General features: G+C 37.9%; 1 protein-coding gene across 1 annotated transcript; it reads right to left on the bottom strand.

Moving 5' to 3' along the window:
- Positions 1–506: 506 nt before the first annotated feature.
- LOC145991448 (alpha-tocopherol transfer protein-like) lies at positions 507–14094 on the bottom strand. The gene is made up of 7 exons (XM_083127453.1): positions 13935–14094; positions 11831–11982; positions 10754–10913; positions 7853–8105; positions 6216–6326; positions 4591–4699; positions 507–763 (listed from the first exon to the last, which is right to left on the bottom strand). The coding sequence occupies exons 2-7, from the start codon at positions 11967–11969 to the stop codon at positions 612–614; spliced, it is 924 nt and encodes a 307-aa protein (XP_082983579.1). The 5' UTR covers positions 11970–11982; positions 13935–14094; the 3' UTR covers positions 507–611.
- Positions 14095–14441: the final 347 nt, after the last annotated feature.

Here is a 14441-nt window from a genome sequence, read left to right as displayed (position 1 = left end):
TCTGCCAAAACTGCAGAGGCTGAACTTGCAAGAAGACATATGGTTTCAGCAGGACGGGGCTACCGCCCACACTGTCAGGGTTTCCATGAACAAGCATCCAGGTTCGGAGATGTGCCCTGGCCTCCTCGATCCCCTGACCTCAATATGTGTGACTTCTTTTTATGGATGTTTTGAAGGGTCGAGTTTATCGAGACAAACTTCGCACTTTGGCCATTCGTAGAGAGGTGGAATTGATCACTGAGGAGACACTGGAACGAGTGTGGGAGGAAGTTCGAGGCCAGGATTGAAAACTGCATCAGGGAAGACGGACGTCACCTTTCTGACGTGATTTTTGGTACGTAAGGTAAATGGCATATCCCCACAACCATGTTACATTCGTTCAATAAAATTGTTTTTTTGAAAAATTAAGTATGTTTAGCTCTTTTCAAAATGACAATGCTCCTCGTGGTCACCCTGTACAAAAAAACATATAATTAATAATAAATTTGCCAATTACAATGTACAGCCTTTATTGCATTTATGACGTTGAAAGATAAGCATATACTCAGAACGTTCCATAACCATTTTGAGATACATGATTGTCAAGTTACACCCTAACACTTTCTACGTCATCAATCGAACGTGAGTTGCCTGAAGGAGCCTTCCATACCTAAGAGTTCATTGGCTATTTTGGGTTTCCCTATCCTTTTCGATTCGTCCGTTTTCCTCATGCACATCTCCACCAACCATTCCCGCCTTTTCAGCAGTTCTTTGTTCCATCTTTCTGTAAGAGTGAAAGAAACGAGATTATTCTAAAGATTTAATATTTTTTTATTCCTCTCTGTGACGTCATAATGTACAGGAAACTTTAGTTACAAGCATGGGCGTATTTAAGGGGGGTGTCAACGGGTCCAACCTCCCCCCCTTTTGGTTCAGTAAAATTACCAGATTACCTGTTCTATCCGCTATGCGCAGAGACTTGTTCGTAAAAATTTCTTCAGACTTATTTCGTGTTCATAAATTACAAGCGTATAGAACGGGATAGGGTGGGAAAGAAATTAATTCCACACACCAGATGGAACTGCAAAGCAAATGTCTGCAATTTCCTCATAGTTTCGGAATTTCTCTAGAAAATACTCAGAAAACTCCTGACATTTCACAAATTCCATAATGCCACATGTAATTCTGCCCGAAGCAGCTGCTTGTGAACTTATAGCGCGAACATTATAATTTCATTTGATGTCCCCGATATGGTTTGTTACCATTCAAGATTTAAGTATTCCTCAGGTTCAATTTTTTTGATAATTTGAAATTTCCCAACTGTTTGATAATCCCGAAAGTCGATAAATCATTTTCCAAACTCTAGATCGTAATGCGAAACTTGTCCCTATTGGAGATTGTAACTGCATCCGGGTTAGCTTCAGCTATTAGTATTTTACTCTCTCTGGGTTGAGTGGGTGTGGATATAGAAAAAAAAATGTTAGTGAAGAATATTATGGTGCTGATGTAATGGGTGGTAGAATTAATGAGGTGATAGATAAATAATTTCAGAGAAGCGTCCGAAAGCAATTTTTGTACATTGTTCAGCACATATTTTAACCCTGACTACTGCCCATTTCTGTGGAATTTCTGCAATATTGCGACTGTCAAATCAGTTATAATTTTTTCCCCTCGAGTCTTCTCAAAGGAGGAGCTCCCCCGTGGTTAGCACATCGTGGGTCTTGGGTTCAAAACCCGGAATGGGCAAAGTAATTTGGTTGTACAAAATGCAGTGCAAGATAGCTAGGGAAGTTCTGTAACGTTCTCAAGTTGTTTGACAGAAGATGGACAGAAAAGTATAAATACTAAGTATGGTGAAATCGTATACACCGATAGTAGAAACTTTACTGTTGTCCATTTGTGGACCGTTTTGTAGTAGAAATGAACCCAAGTTTCTCTGAACACAGTCAACACATTGAAAAATTGCAACAACTTATTCCAATATGAAATGCCTATTTCCTCATTCATTGGAACAGTGTGTCAAAATTTTGGATGGCCTGGTTGATATTTTTAACATTTTCAAATCTGAATGAAAAATGTGGCAAACCGTAATTGAAAAGACATGTCCAAGGTCTGCATTGTAGGCAGTATAAAATTGTGACAAGCTCTTGTACTCAAATATGCACAAATTGTTGGTGATCTTTTTCATCTACAACACCCGAGAGGATGTGTTTAACATTAAGGAGGTTGAAATAATGTCCTCGAAATTCAACGCAGATCCTCGACTAATGGACCCTGCACTGTTAAATGTGCATACATACGAATATTAACATAACACCGATGATGTTATTTTCAATTTTGTAGCAAGGAGGAAAAGATTAATTCTAACATTGTAATTCCTTTTTAAAGAGAAGCTGGGATTAGCTTTTTCAAAAGCATTTCCTGCTCATTTTATGTAGAAAAGTTAGGAGTTCGTAGATAGACTTAACTTAATAAATGTGTGACCTTTCGTGTGGTGGCAGAGTGGATTTTGATAGCAGCCAGATCATACCCAGGGATGGTATACGTCCGGGTTTTCAGGGACAATCGTGAAATGGTATAATTTGTCTCGGTGTTCCGAATAGTTTCTTTGGGATGCACAAATGTCCTGGAAACGGGTGGGAAAGAAGAAATGATTAACACTATACTTTCCTGAACTTTTTTATATTTAAATTCGTGGATGTAATTTTAAAATGCTAATTTTTCATAACAATTTCACAAAGTGAAAAAGGTAAAGTGTTCCCCTGTGCTTAGCACCACGCCATGAAGGCGTATAGGGGGTGTGGGGGTAAAGCCCCACACTTTCTTGATCCGGTCATGAGTGAGGGTGATGTGATCAGCATCACGCCCCTGACCGCCTTTACCCCCCAGGGTTTCCCCCAGGTACCCATGTTATTCGACGCTGGGTGGGCGCCGGGGCCGCTTCCGTCGTTAGAAAAGTTCCCGGATTTGAACCGGCCGGGGATCGAACCCGGGACTTTGAGCATGGTAGTCAGACGCGTTACCGACTGAGCCTCTACATTAAACCACTCCCTATCCATAATACAAGAGTTAACGAATTACAGACGATACTGCAAACATATTTGACTTCACGATGACGCCACCGTCTGTTAGAAGTGCTGAATTTCAGTTACGATTCTCTTGTATTGTATACTATAAAGAGTCAGTGCTTGGGTGCTTATCTGTTCAGTCCAGCCCCCCGCTCCCCAACAAGCTACCGGTCAGTAGTGTCCCGGATTTTCACTTATGAAATATAGGAACCCTAATTGAACCAAAAGTTGACCCCCCCCCCCCCCCTTACGTGAGCTATATATACGTCCATGGTTACAAGCATATATGTCACTAGGAAAGGTCGAATCGAGGAAAGAGAAATAATATTTTGATTGTCGAAAACAGAAATAAAGTTCTATTATTATTCCTGCAAAATGATCAAAATCAACACTTAAAAACCTAAAATAAATATCCTGTGTAGCATTCTGGTACAAGGTTAGATGTCCATGCTTTCATACTCCGCCTCTTAAAGAAAACAATGAACTGTTCCATTACTTATCAAAGATCAAAAAAATGAAATTTTGTGTATTAGGAGACACTATGCAAATTTCTTGATTAATGTTTGTAAAACAATTATGGCGTCAATATATCCTATTATATTTGTTTTTTGAATATGATTTATGAATACATTATGTCGCTTTATGTTTAATACCAAGTACTGAGACAAAACAAAACAAAAAAACTGTTAACCTTATCTAAAATATCATTAGAGATTTTAAAAGAGCTTCAAAATTAGGCAACATAGTCTATCAATATCTATTTATTATTGTCAAATAGTGACAACCTGATCAAGACGTATAATAATATGAAATCGTTGCATGTTTCTATTCAACTTGTAACAATATGCAAAACATACAACCTACATTAACGTGAACAAAGTGAGAGGCTTGATTTCTGTTTATTTACAAACCATTTATTGGGATGGATTCACGGACATGTTCTAAAACAAGTGTTAGATATGTAAATATATATTTAGTTATTTTATTCAAAATATGGAATTGTGAAAAATGGAAAATTTTGATTAAGAATTGAAAAGTGCCCGTACCTCTGTTGTCCTTAAAAAAAAAAATTGAATGGACTGAAAGTACGTCCCATATCGCATGAAATAATGGAAGTATATTTAAATATGAAATGGATTTCAACGTAACATCTTGATCTTGCATTCGCTATTATTATCGATAGAATAATGCACACTCTCTATTATCAATATTTAAAATTGACAGGCCTAGTAATATGAAGTAATTATGAAGGATGATGTTTGAAAATATGGAAATTATATGTATAAATAACCATCATATGTGCACAAAGGTAATTCATGCAAAAATATGGGAAAATGGCATTTTTGTTTTTAGTTTACGTACCAGCAGCATATAAAGAAATGTATTTACATATCAATCTCTTCCCGGATGATTAACTTTTGAAAAATTTAACAATATCATGTCACTTTCAGTTTGGTGTGCCTCGCGCCAAAACTTCAGAATCCGTTAAGTGATGTTTTAAATGCCGATCACAATGTAAGCTAGTCATTTATGAGCTACTTACGATTCAGGTCAAATTTAGAGCCTGCTGACCCTCCGTATTCGTCCGGTACCATCTTCCTCGGCACAACATCAAAGAGCTGATGGAAATTATTCTCATCCAGGAACGTCACCTGAAAATATTGGAATACATATTGAGAAACAGTACAATTACAAGGGCTGTTCGGAAAGTAAGCACCAAGTTGCGTATTTGCAAGTGTCGAAGTAAAATTACATGCTAATAGTAACACAAATCTCTGTATCATGTAGACAGCACCTAACTAACCTGGCAATTTGCACCTCTTTACACGGCATTGTTAAAAATATCCTAGCTTTAATTGTTATGCAGGGCGTCATTTTAGTGGCACCGACGGACCACAGAAACGTATAGAGGACATCAAAATAAACATCATTTCTCAGTAATATTTTTATCGTTGGTACTACATTTCAGCGTTACAAACGTTCAAAAAAGCTCATTTTGCTGCCTGGATGCTGGTGACCAACATGACATTCGATAGCATCAGTGACGTAACTTCCTGTCGTCAAACGGCGCATCCCAGTGTTGCAACGAACACAAACATTTCTGCGAAAAATGACAAACTATCAACCACATTACGTGCCCAAAAGAAAATGGTTATGTAAGATTTCGTCTCAGCCTAGATGTAACTTATCTGCAATTATCGTTGCCAGATTGACATCTGCAGGTCTTTCTTGGTACTCGTGTCTACAACACACTAAACAGTTGAAAAAATGTTTTCTAAAATGCGTGTTACATGCAACACTGGCATGTGCCGTTTCACGACAGAAAGTTCCGTCACAGATGCGATCAAATGTTGTGTTGGGTTGCCAGCGTACAGAAGGCAAAACTGGTCTTTTTGAACGTTTGTAGCGCCGGAACAACGTATCAACGCCAAATATGTTACTGGGAAAAGTTGTTTGTTTTAATGTCCTCTATACATTTTTGTCGCCTGTGGGCGCCTTGAAAATAACACCCTGTATAATAATTATTATGCATATTGATTCCATTCAAATAATATGTTTGTACACAATATGAATACGATAAAACACTAAAAAAATACATTTTTAGGCTTAAGAAAGTCTAGCAGACGTCCCAATTGAGTCGGAAAAATCTTTTATTGATGATCCCTGTTCCAACTTTTTAACTAACTGTAATCAGTACGCGGGCCTCCCTAATGACGCAGTCGTAGCGTCGTCGCCTTGTAATCAAGGGGGCCAGGGTTCCATATCCGGTGGAGGAACATAGTGGTTCGGATTTCACTATAAACTGTAGGTCCAGTCTCGATTAGCCTTTCTGTTCATAAAGTGGACTTAAAACAACAATTCAATTCAATATAATCGGTACGTGAGAATGCATTTAGCAAACATTAACCTAAATTCCATTTGTGTTATGAGAGCAATGTATCATAAAATGATTTATCGTTTCTAATTAGTTAGTTCAAACGTGTGAGAGAAAATTGTTGTTACTTTAGACAATTTGAAGGCTCCATTTGTTATTTACTTGCTCTTTCATTTGGAAACTTTCAGTGTGGGAGCTATTATCCATAATTTTGGTGATTCGTGCTGCCAAATTGCAGGAAGAAAAAAATTGTTATCGAAAACCTTTTCGAAAATCAGGAAAAATATACTCACCCTTTTCTTCATTTTTTCTGACGCGAATTGGAGAAACACATTGACTAGCTTCAGTGTTAACGGATTCAGACCGTACACAAACACGTGTTTCAGTCTGTGAGGATACGCATCCTGCAAAAAGAGTATAAATGCATACATGAATTTATGTTGCATTAATACATTATGTAAATATAGAGCTTTAATTCCAAACGTCGCCATGTCTATTTACGGAACAGCAAGTTTGTTTACAAGTTTGATTGTTTATTTTAGGATACGATTCTACAGGGGGAGATTTGAAGGGCGGATTGTGGGGTTTTCCCCCTCGGTCTTGATCCATCCCACCCTCTGAATACGAATGACACATACCAACAATGGATTATTATCCCTCCGTCCCACTTCCTCCCCCACACACTCGATATGAAAACTAAATTCTACATAGATTTCCAGTTCAGTTCGGTTAATTTTAGAGCCCCATAGCTATATATAAAAATACATATTATGTATTTAAGCAATTCATGGTGTATGTGTAGCCTATGTGTCCAGTCTTTTTAGGCTGGATAAATGGCACTTCTCAAGCAACAATTTTGAATTTTATTTGCACTTTAAACTTAATACCATTTTTATGTAATGAAGGAAGAAACTTATTATATTAGCAGCTAGATTCCTGCCAGATGTGTTTGTTGAATTTTTTTCGTGTAATTTAATTTTCATTTAGTGTTGCTTTTCTTCCACTTTTGGCTCATCGCGACGATGAGTATGAGTGATGATATGGTAAAACCCAGGATTCGAATGCGAGACCCTTGGCGCAGTAGCACGCTGTGGAAAGCACTCTACCAATGAGGTTGGGTTTTTTAATAACATGTTAAGATTATCTAGACTTCATAATTATAAAGAATGATCAATAACAAGTAACATAATTTAGGGCATATTTACGTTCACAAAAAAATCATTTATGATTTTATTAATGAGAAATGATATGTACACTTCATCATAACTATTAAATAGAACCCATTTGCTTTGCATTGGAGTATAATAACTTTGTTTTCCTTATAAGAATCGAATATTAAACTTATTTTTTATATAAAAATGTTAATAAGAGAAAGTGTTTATTTAATATTTGTAGAGAGAGAGCGAGAGAGAGAGTGAGAGAGAGAGAGTAATATAAAATTAATTATTTTTCACGAAAATCTGCCTATTTGTTCCATCATTATTATTTGTTGTAACAATATCTATAGAAGAAGACTTACAGTGTTGTGACTGTATTTTTTTATAACATTCGCAATTTTATTGTCAGCATAAAAATCTGTGATAAGAAGAAGGAGATTTCATTATTACTGTTACTGTTTTAAAATGTTGTATTATTATGGGAAATGGTGTAATAAACGAAACTCGTAAGTTGATTTCTTTAGTCTTCAGGTATTTATTTTATTACTGTTAATTTTCATTGATTGTGTGAAATTTGCAAAAAAACAATTCCAGCAAAAAATAACTGTAAAACCAACTTACAATTATATGATATTTATAAGAATATCGTATGGGCAAAATTATTCACAAAATTTACAGGAATGCCAGGGACTACACCGACAGAATATCTAATCTCTCCCATCCCACGCCAAAAATGAAAGATAAAAAATCCATTGCGTATCACACATGCTTACCTGGAAGGCAGTCACTCCCTTTCTTATGTCTGTAATGGGAAATCTTAACACATGACCCAGTTTCATATCAGAAATGTCTGCGAAGACTACTTGTCCTTTCATCTTGGAGTCCACCTGAGTCAAAAGCTCAAAATTAAGAATGCAGCGTTTAGCAAGCATGTCAATTCTGAAGGTTTCTGTATCCACACCCTCGAAGCACCCTACACCGAATCGATATCCGTCTGGGGTGTAGCCAGGACACACACTCACTACTCTGCAACAAATATATGTCATCGAATTACTGCATGTCGGTATGAATTGCCTTGCTATTCGTTACTACGGTATTATCTGTGTTCGGTCATTCCATGTCAAATCAACAAGGTGCTCAACCTTGTTACACTTTTTGATTCATTTGAAATTTGGCATACTGAAAAGGACATCTGAGGTAAAAAATTATCCAAAGTTGCAGATCCATATCTTTTGTATTTTCGAAATTACAGGGGTGCAAAATGTACGATTTTGACCATTATTTAAAACTTTAAATTGTAATAAAGGGTGTTTCATAAAGTTCGCAGTTTTTAAATCGCTTGCCATTTTTTTGTTTGAAGGTTGGCAACACTGTTCTCATCATTTTCGTAATCTCTGATCACTCCGAATATTGCTTGAGCTATTTGTTGAGTTTAGTTGCCATGGAGCGGTTCACTATCGAGCAACGCGTCGTTATCTTGATAACACATTACAGAAACGGGGAAGGGAGTCTTATACACAGACAGTTCGTAATCTTCGTGCGATCTTCGGACGTAACAATGCCCCCACTGCAACAACAGTTAGGAGGTTGGTGAAGAAATTCGAGATATCCGGGTCAGTTGCAACCATAAATTCGCCTTGGCGAAAACGTAGTCGTCGAACAGATGAAAACATTGCAGTAGTGCAAGACAGTGTGAATGTTAGCCCCGCGAAGTCACTTCGCCGTTGTTCACAACAGTTGGGAATATCGGTATCCTCAGTGCAAGGAATACTGAAAGAAGACCTTCATATGCACCTTTACAAGGTCAGTTGACGCAAGAGATCAAAGCAACCGATCACGCGAAACTAAGAAATATGCCATATGGACATATGCCAGTCATCATTTTAAAAACTGCGCACTTTATGAAACACCCTTTATTTCGGCAAGTCATTATAAGTGATTCAGATGACGTTGGAAAGGTTTTGAAGAGTTCTTTTCACAAGAAATATTACATGCCTATGTCGGTATAAAAAAAAACAAAATGAAAATGGTGTAAATGAAAATTTTGGTAACCATTTTTTCGAAAACGGGTCAATTAATTTCTTTAAAAAAAATCATGTTATACATACACTATTACTCAATAAATGTACAAAATTTATAAACGGGATGTCAATGAAATCAGGAGTTATGTTAGATTTAAGTTAGGGTTAGCTTAGCTTAAGGTAGGTTTAACCTACTAGGTTAGGTAATGCAAGATATAGTGGGACCACACACAAAAGAGCTTCCGCATAACTGCGTGTCATGTGCATCTTTCTGGGAAAGGGAGGTGTGGAGTGGAGTAGGCTTTCTTATGGCCCGAGTTGAATGGATGGAGGGGAAGATGCGCGAATTCCATTGGCCAGGTTGTCTTGTTAGTGGTCTCTCTATAGCATATTTTGATAAACAAATTACGAAAATTCAAGAGTAAAAGCATAACAGAAATTAACGTTAACTAGCATGCAGACAATATTGTTTGAATTCACGTACATGAAGCTGATAATTTTTGCATTCCCAGTTCTTATAAATAACGGGTGATTTTAAGTCCGGTCTCATAGGCAACTCCGTTACTAATGCACGAAAAATGGAAAGAGGTAAAGTTGTTGGAAATATGTGATTTTTAAACTAAAGTGCTTGAATTTTCACCGTGGTACGCACTGTTGATGCTAGATTGATTTGGTGTTTTAAGTCCACTTTATGCACAGTAAGGTTAATCGGGACTGGATCTACAATTTAAAGTGGGATCCGAACCACTATGTCCCTCCACCGGGAATCGAACCCGGGAACCCTTGTTTACAAGGCAACGACGCTACCACCGTGCCATTGGGGAGGCTTTGTTGATGCTAGAGTTAACTAGAGTTTCGTCCTGTGGGGCATCAAAGTTGCACGTGCAGTTTGCTTTGTCGCTTCGGTTCGAAAGGTTTCAGCGTTTGTTTCCAAGCGACATATGACAAGTGTAACGGGCAAGTGTTGCACACACATTTACATAGTATTAACATTCCACTTGTAACTTGTCACTTCAACCTGTAATATGCCAAAGGAAGCTTTCATGCCGAAGCGACAAGTGTTACTTTAAAAACCAAATGCAACCTTCTGTGCCGAAGCGACCAGTCAAACCACGAATGTCGCTTGTCGCTTGCGTGTCGCTATAACGTGCATCGCGCCTCCTTGATGGTCACGCATGCATACTGAGAGGTTCTTTGGGGAGTCGACAAATTGGGCACCACCGTTGTCAAAGCTTACCGCACCCCTGTTGAAAGAGAAAAGTACCTCAGCACATTACTCCTGTGTCACCCTGCTTACAGGCCAGAGCTATCTTGCTCGCTTCTGCAGTGAAGCAGAAGACGCGAGTGCATCGTCAACAGCGTCCACGTGGCCAACATTCTGTCTCGGAAATGTATGGAGCAAGGCCGCGCAGAGAAGGGGAGAAAACGAGTGGGCGGAGCAAAGTAACACCTGTTGCTGCCAACGGCCGGTAGCTGCAGCCGCGTTTCCCCTTCATGTACTCGCCCTCTCACGAGTTAATTGGTCGAGCCCTTGTTTTCGTTCGCTTCCCCCAGAAATCCCCGGGACAAAGTAAAGAACTGAGTGGCGGGAAGCCAACAGAGTTATGCTTAATGATTAATGAGGTTTGCAAATATACTAATTGCAATACTTACTGATGGTCCATTGAGTATTTCATTTCAGGTAATAATGGATCCAAATTGGAATAATATTCTGCTAGAATGTTTCTGTACGTGTAGTATTTGTCAAACTTTTGCTTTGTCTCTTCAAGACTATATTTTCTACATCGTAGAAAATTTAGCAAGAAAACATCACCTGTAAATAAGGATTGTTGATTAAAGATTTATTCTGATTTCTGGCATTTAAATTATATTTGTTACGTTCCTTCGACTGTCATTCAATATATATATGAACCTTCACTCTCTCAGCAGAGAAGAGTGAGACTTACTACTGTACTGGACCACCGCAGACTTGGGAAAAACTATAGAACAATTGATCCAATAAGATAAGTATTCTCCGGGTGTAAGGGGTGACTATTTCCGAAGACAGCCAAATGTCAACCTAGCTTCCACGTATTACACCCTGAACTGCATTTTGCAGACAAGCCAGGATCTTCCGTCTGGACACACAGCCAGTAGAATCTTCCGTAGGGCTCGTATTCAGTCAGTCATCCCTACATGTTTGTGATGTTCGATTCATCTATGTCATCTTATCGCCGTTCAGTCACATGTTCGCGATTAGCCAATAGTGTAGATAAGCGAAATAAAATAAACTAATCTACCATAAGGATCCTCACTATGTTCGTTCGATATACTTGAACTTCAAACTTTAAAAGAAACCCCGAATGAAATAATAACAACAACAACAATGAACCTTTCTTATATTACGGTTGTCAAAATTACGTGAACCAAATAATACAACCTTGGATCATACTAACAGTACTCCTTGATGTCCAAACAACAACAATATTTTATAAACCTCAAATCTACACATCACTCCATAATTACTTCATGAAATTACACAAATGCGTCATATACAGTACTAGAACTCACGGCATAACATTCAAAGGGTATCTTAATTGAATTTCAAATACCACAAATCAAATTAATTGTATTGATCTTCAAATAGTAATGGCTACTATAGATGGTGTTATATTCGTTGCTCCGTTTTATGAAATATATGAATGATGATGAGATGCAAGATAATTCAAGAAATCTATGTTCAGAGGTTACCTATATTCTGTGGCAAATGTGGTTGTTTCTTTAACCATTCCTTCATATGCAGCAGGACCTTCTCATGTGATTCCGAATCCTTGTCTATCACTTCCGTAATCTTCACGTCTTCCTTTGCAGAGAGCTCCGTGTAAAACATCGCAGAACACTTTCTGTGAAAAAAACAACAACATATTTTACTAAAACAAAAGTTTCAGTATTCAAAATACTTAAAGTATCCATACCGCGTATCATCTTCGCCATGTGCATTTTTTTGTAAAACATTTTGTAGGTTTATAATTCACCATTCGACTAATTCTGCTCAAATGCAATAACAGATCAGCTCTCAAATTGCATCCGTTAGGACTTAGAATTTTACGGCAGTTGAATTGCTGACAATTAGTAATCTACCCTTCCTCTTTTCGGCACCACATTTCGAAATTTCTTTAGAAAACTATAGTCTAAGTAAAGTCTCTGAAAATTTCGTAGTCTGGGCAGAGAGATCTCCTTAAACATGGCTGAAATTAACTTTCACCGGTATGTTGAAATTCGTTGACAGATTTCACTCAAATGGGATACCATGTCAGAGGTCTGAAGTATCTATACACAGTAATAACTTCGCTAAACAGCAATTTGCAGCTGTTGTCGAAGTCAACCAAAATTTCTCATTTGGAACCTAAATGCCCACCTAAACTGGAGGTCAGATTATAAAAATTTGCTGAAAAAACTGTAGGTCCAAAAATGTCCTAAAAATTCTGCAGGCTTAGTCTCATACATTTCACAATGCTAATCCGGACAGTCTGTTTAAGAAAAGCTCTTTTAAAGTAGAGAAATTGTTTTTTCATCTCTCATCTGGAAACATGTACAATTTGGCTCAAATACAATGTTTGGACTTACCCTTCAAGGTATTTGCAGCAGTTAAAATTTCAACGAAATTGCTCTAAAATTGCAGTATTATCACGATAAGATCATTGATGTCTTACCCCCTCCTTTAACCCCGGTCTTCTGAACAACGTAATATATTACATAAATGTACGTACAGTGGGATCCATGAGTATTATCCTGCAAATTGTTCATCATCATGTTCGTGCACTTTATTTGGCCCACTAAGAGCTTCAAGAATCAAAACAAAGCTCAAAAGAAGCTGTTGCAACTTCTGCACCAGCATACACAAAAGTCCATCGCTTAAAACACACAGGATGTAAGAGAAAAATTAATGAAAATAGTTATGGACAATTTGCACGGTAAGAGTCATGAATCCCACTGTACAGTGCAAGTGATACTTTAACTTTCTTATGAGTGTTGTGTTACACAAAGTTTTGAAAAGTCTTGTGTGTGTGCTAATGTTTCTTTACAGGACATTTACTATATGCGTGTGTAAGGATAGCAAAACACCATGATTACCAGTGGTGGCGATTAGGGGGGTGAGGGGGTTATTTGCCCCCTCTACCACCACTTTTGCCCCCGCACAGTGCTAAACCTTATCTACAAAGGGAAATAAACTGCCATTACCCCCCCCCCTCAGTTTTAGAACCTTGTCTCCCGGTTTTGGAACCCAATCTCCGCCAATGATGATTTTATGTGAAAATGGTAGGTAACAAAAGTGGCGACCAATCTAATATGGCGGACGTTGACCTTTGAATCCGACATGCTATAATTGTGACGTAAAGGATTCCCCCCCCCAACAAATGATACCTAACCTGCCTTTGTCTACTTGGCCCATAAATAAGATTAATGCATTATACACATGTACTCATATTCCAGCATGATTGTGTTTACAAAATCACGGGTAATAAGTGTAGAGATTTATTACGCTGGCTTCTTCTTTACCTCATGTTCTACACTGTTTAAAAATATAGTGACGTTGAACGTACCTTCCTTCTTTAACAGTCTGAACCCTAAATTTGACTTTGTTGTTGTTCTTGTTGTTTGTAAATCTGAACCAAAGGATGGGGTTTGGCCCCATCATATTTGTAAGGACTTGTGGGAGAGGGGCGTCCTTATGATACCAAGGCGGGTGCCCACCGAGCATATCGCGAAGTTGGACCTGGAGCTAGTAACCACAACTCCAATTTTTATTGTTATCCAGAGTAACACATTAAAAGTAGACTTATTCTCAACTTACCTGCTCGATCCACTATATCCTTACAGTGTCTTCATACAAAGAGTAAACACTTCTTAGCGAGTTGCGATACTAGCGTCATCTACCAAAAGAAGCCCGTTTAAATGTGGTTACGTTATTTTGAATTTTCCCTGGAGGTTGCGTTGTTTCCACGCGCACAAGAGAGCTGGGGAAGTTCTAGGTAATTAAGTATCTCTCACAAACATAGAAACAGCATTTATACTGCCAGACATCTTTGCCAAGAAGATAATAATCATCATATGATTCGCATGACGTAATATTGTTTGGCCTTGATTTTCTTCCCTTTCATGGTCACATGTTTGCATTGTTTTCTGGCTAGCTTGTACCTTTATGGTGAATTAGATTGGCTTATATTGTGTACGAACAAATATATTTCACCGTACAGAAATAAAAACCAGCAGAATATTGAAGCGAAATCATTTAACTTGACTAACGTTCGTACGGTAATCCCTACAGATCGACGAAGAAAATTGTTAATTTCAAAGCTCA

The sequence above is a fragment of the Lepisma saccharinum genome, chromosome 8 (assembly GCF_977018435.1).
Source record: "Lepisma saccharinum chromosome 8, izLepSacc3.1, whole genome shotgun sequence".
Classification (NCBI taxonomy): domain Eukaryota; kingdom Metazoa; phylum Arthropoda; class Insecta; order Zygentoma; family Lepismatidae; genus Lepisma; species Lepisma saccharinum.
This window is presented reverse-complemented; position numbering and strand designations above follow the sequence as displayed.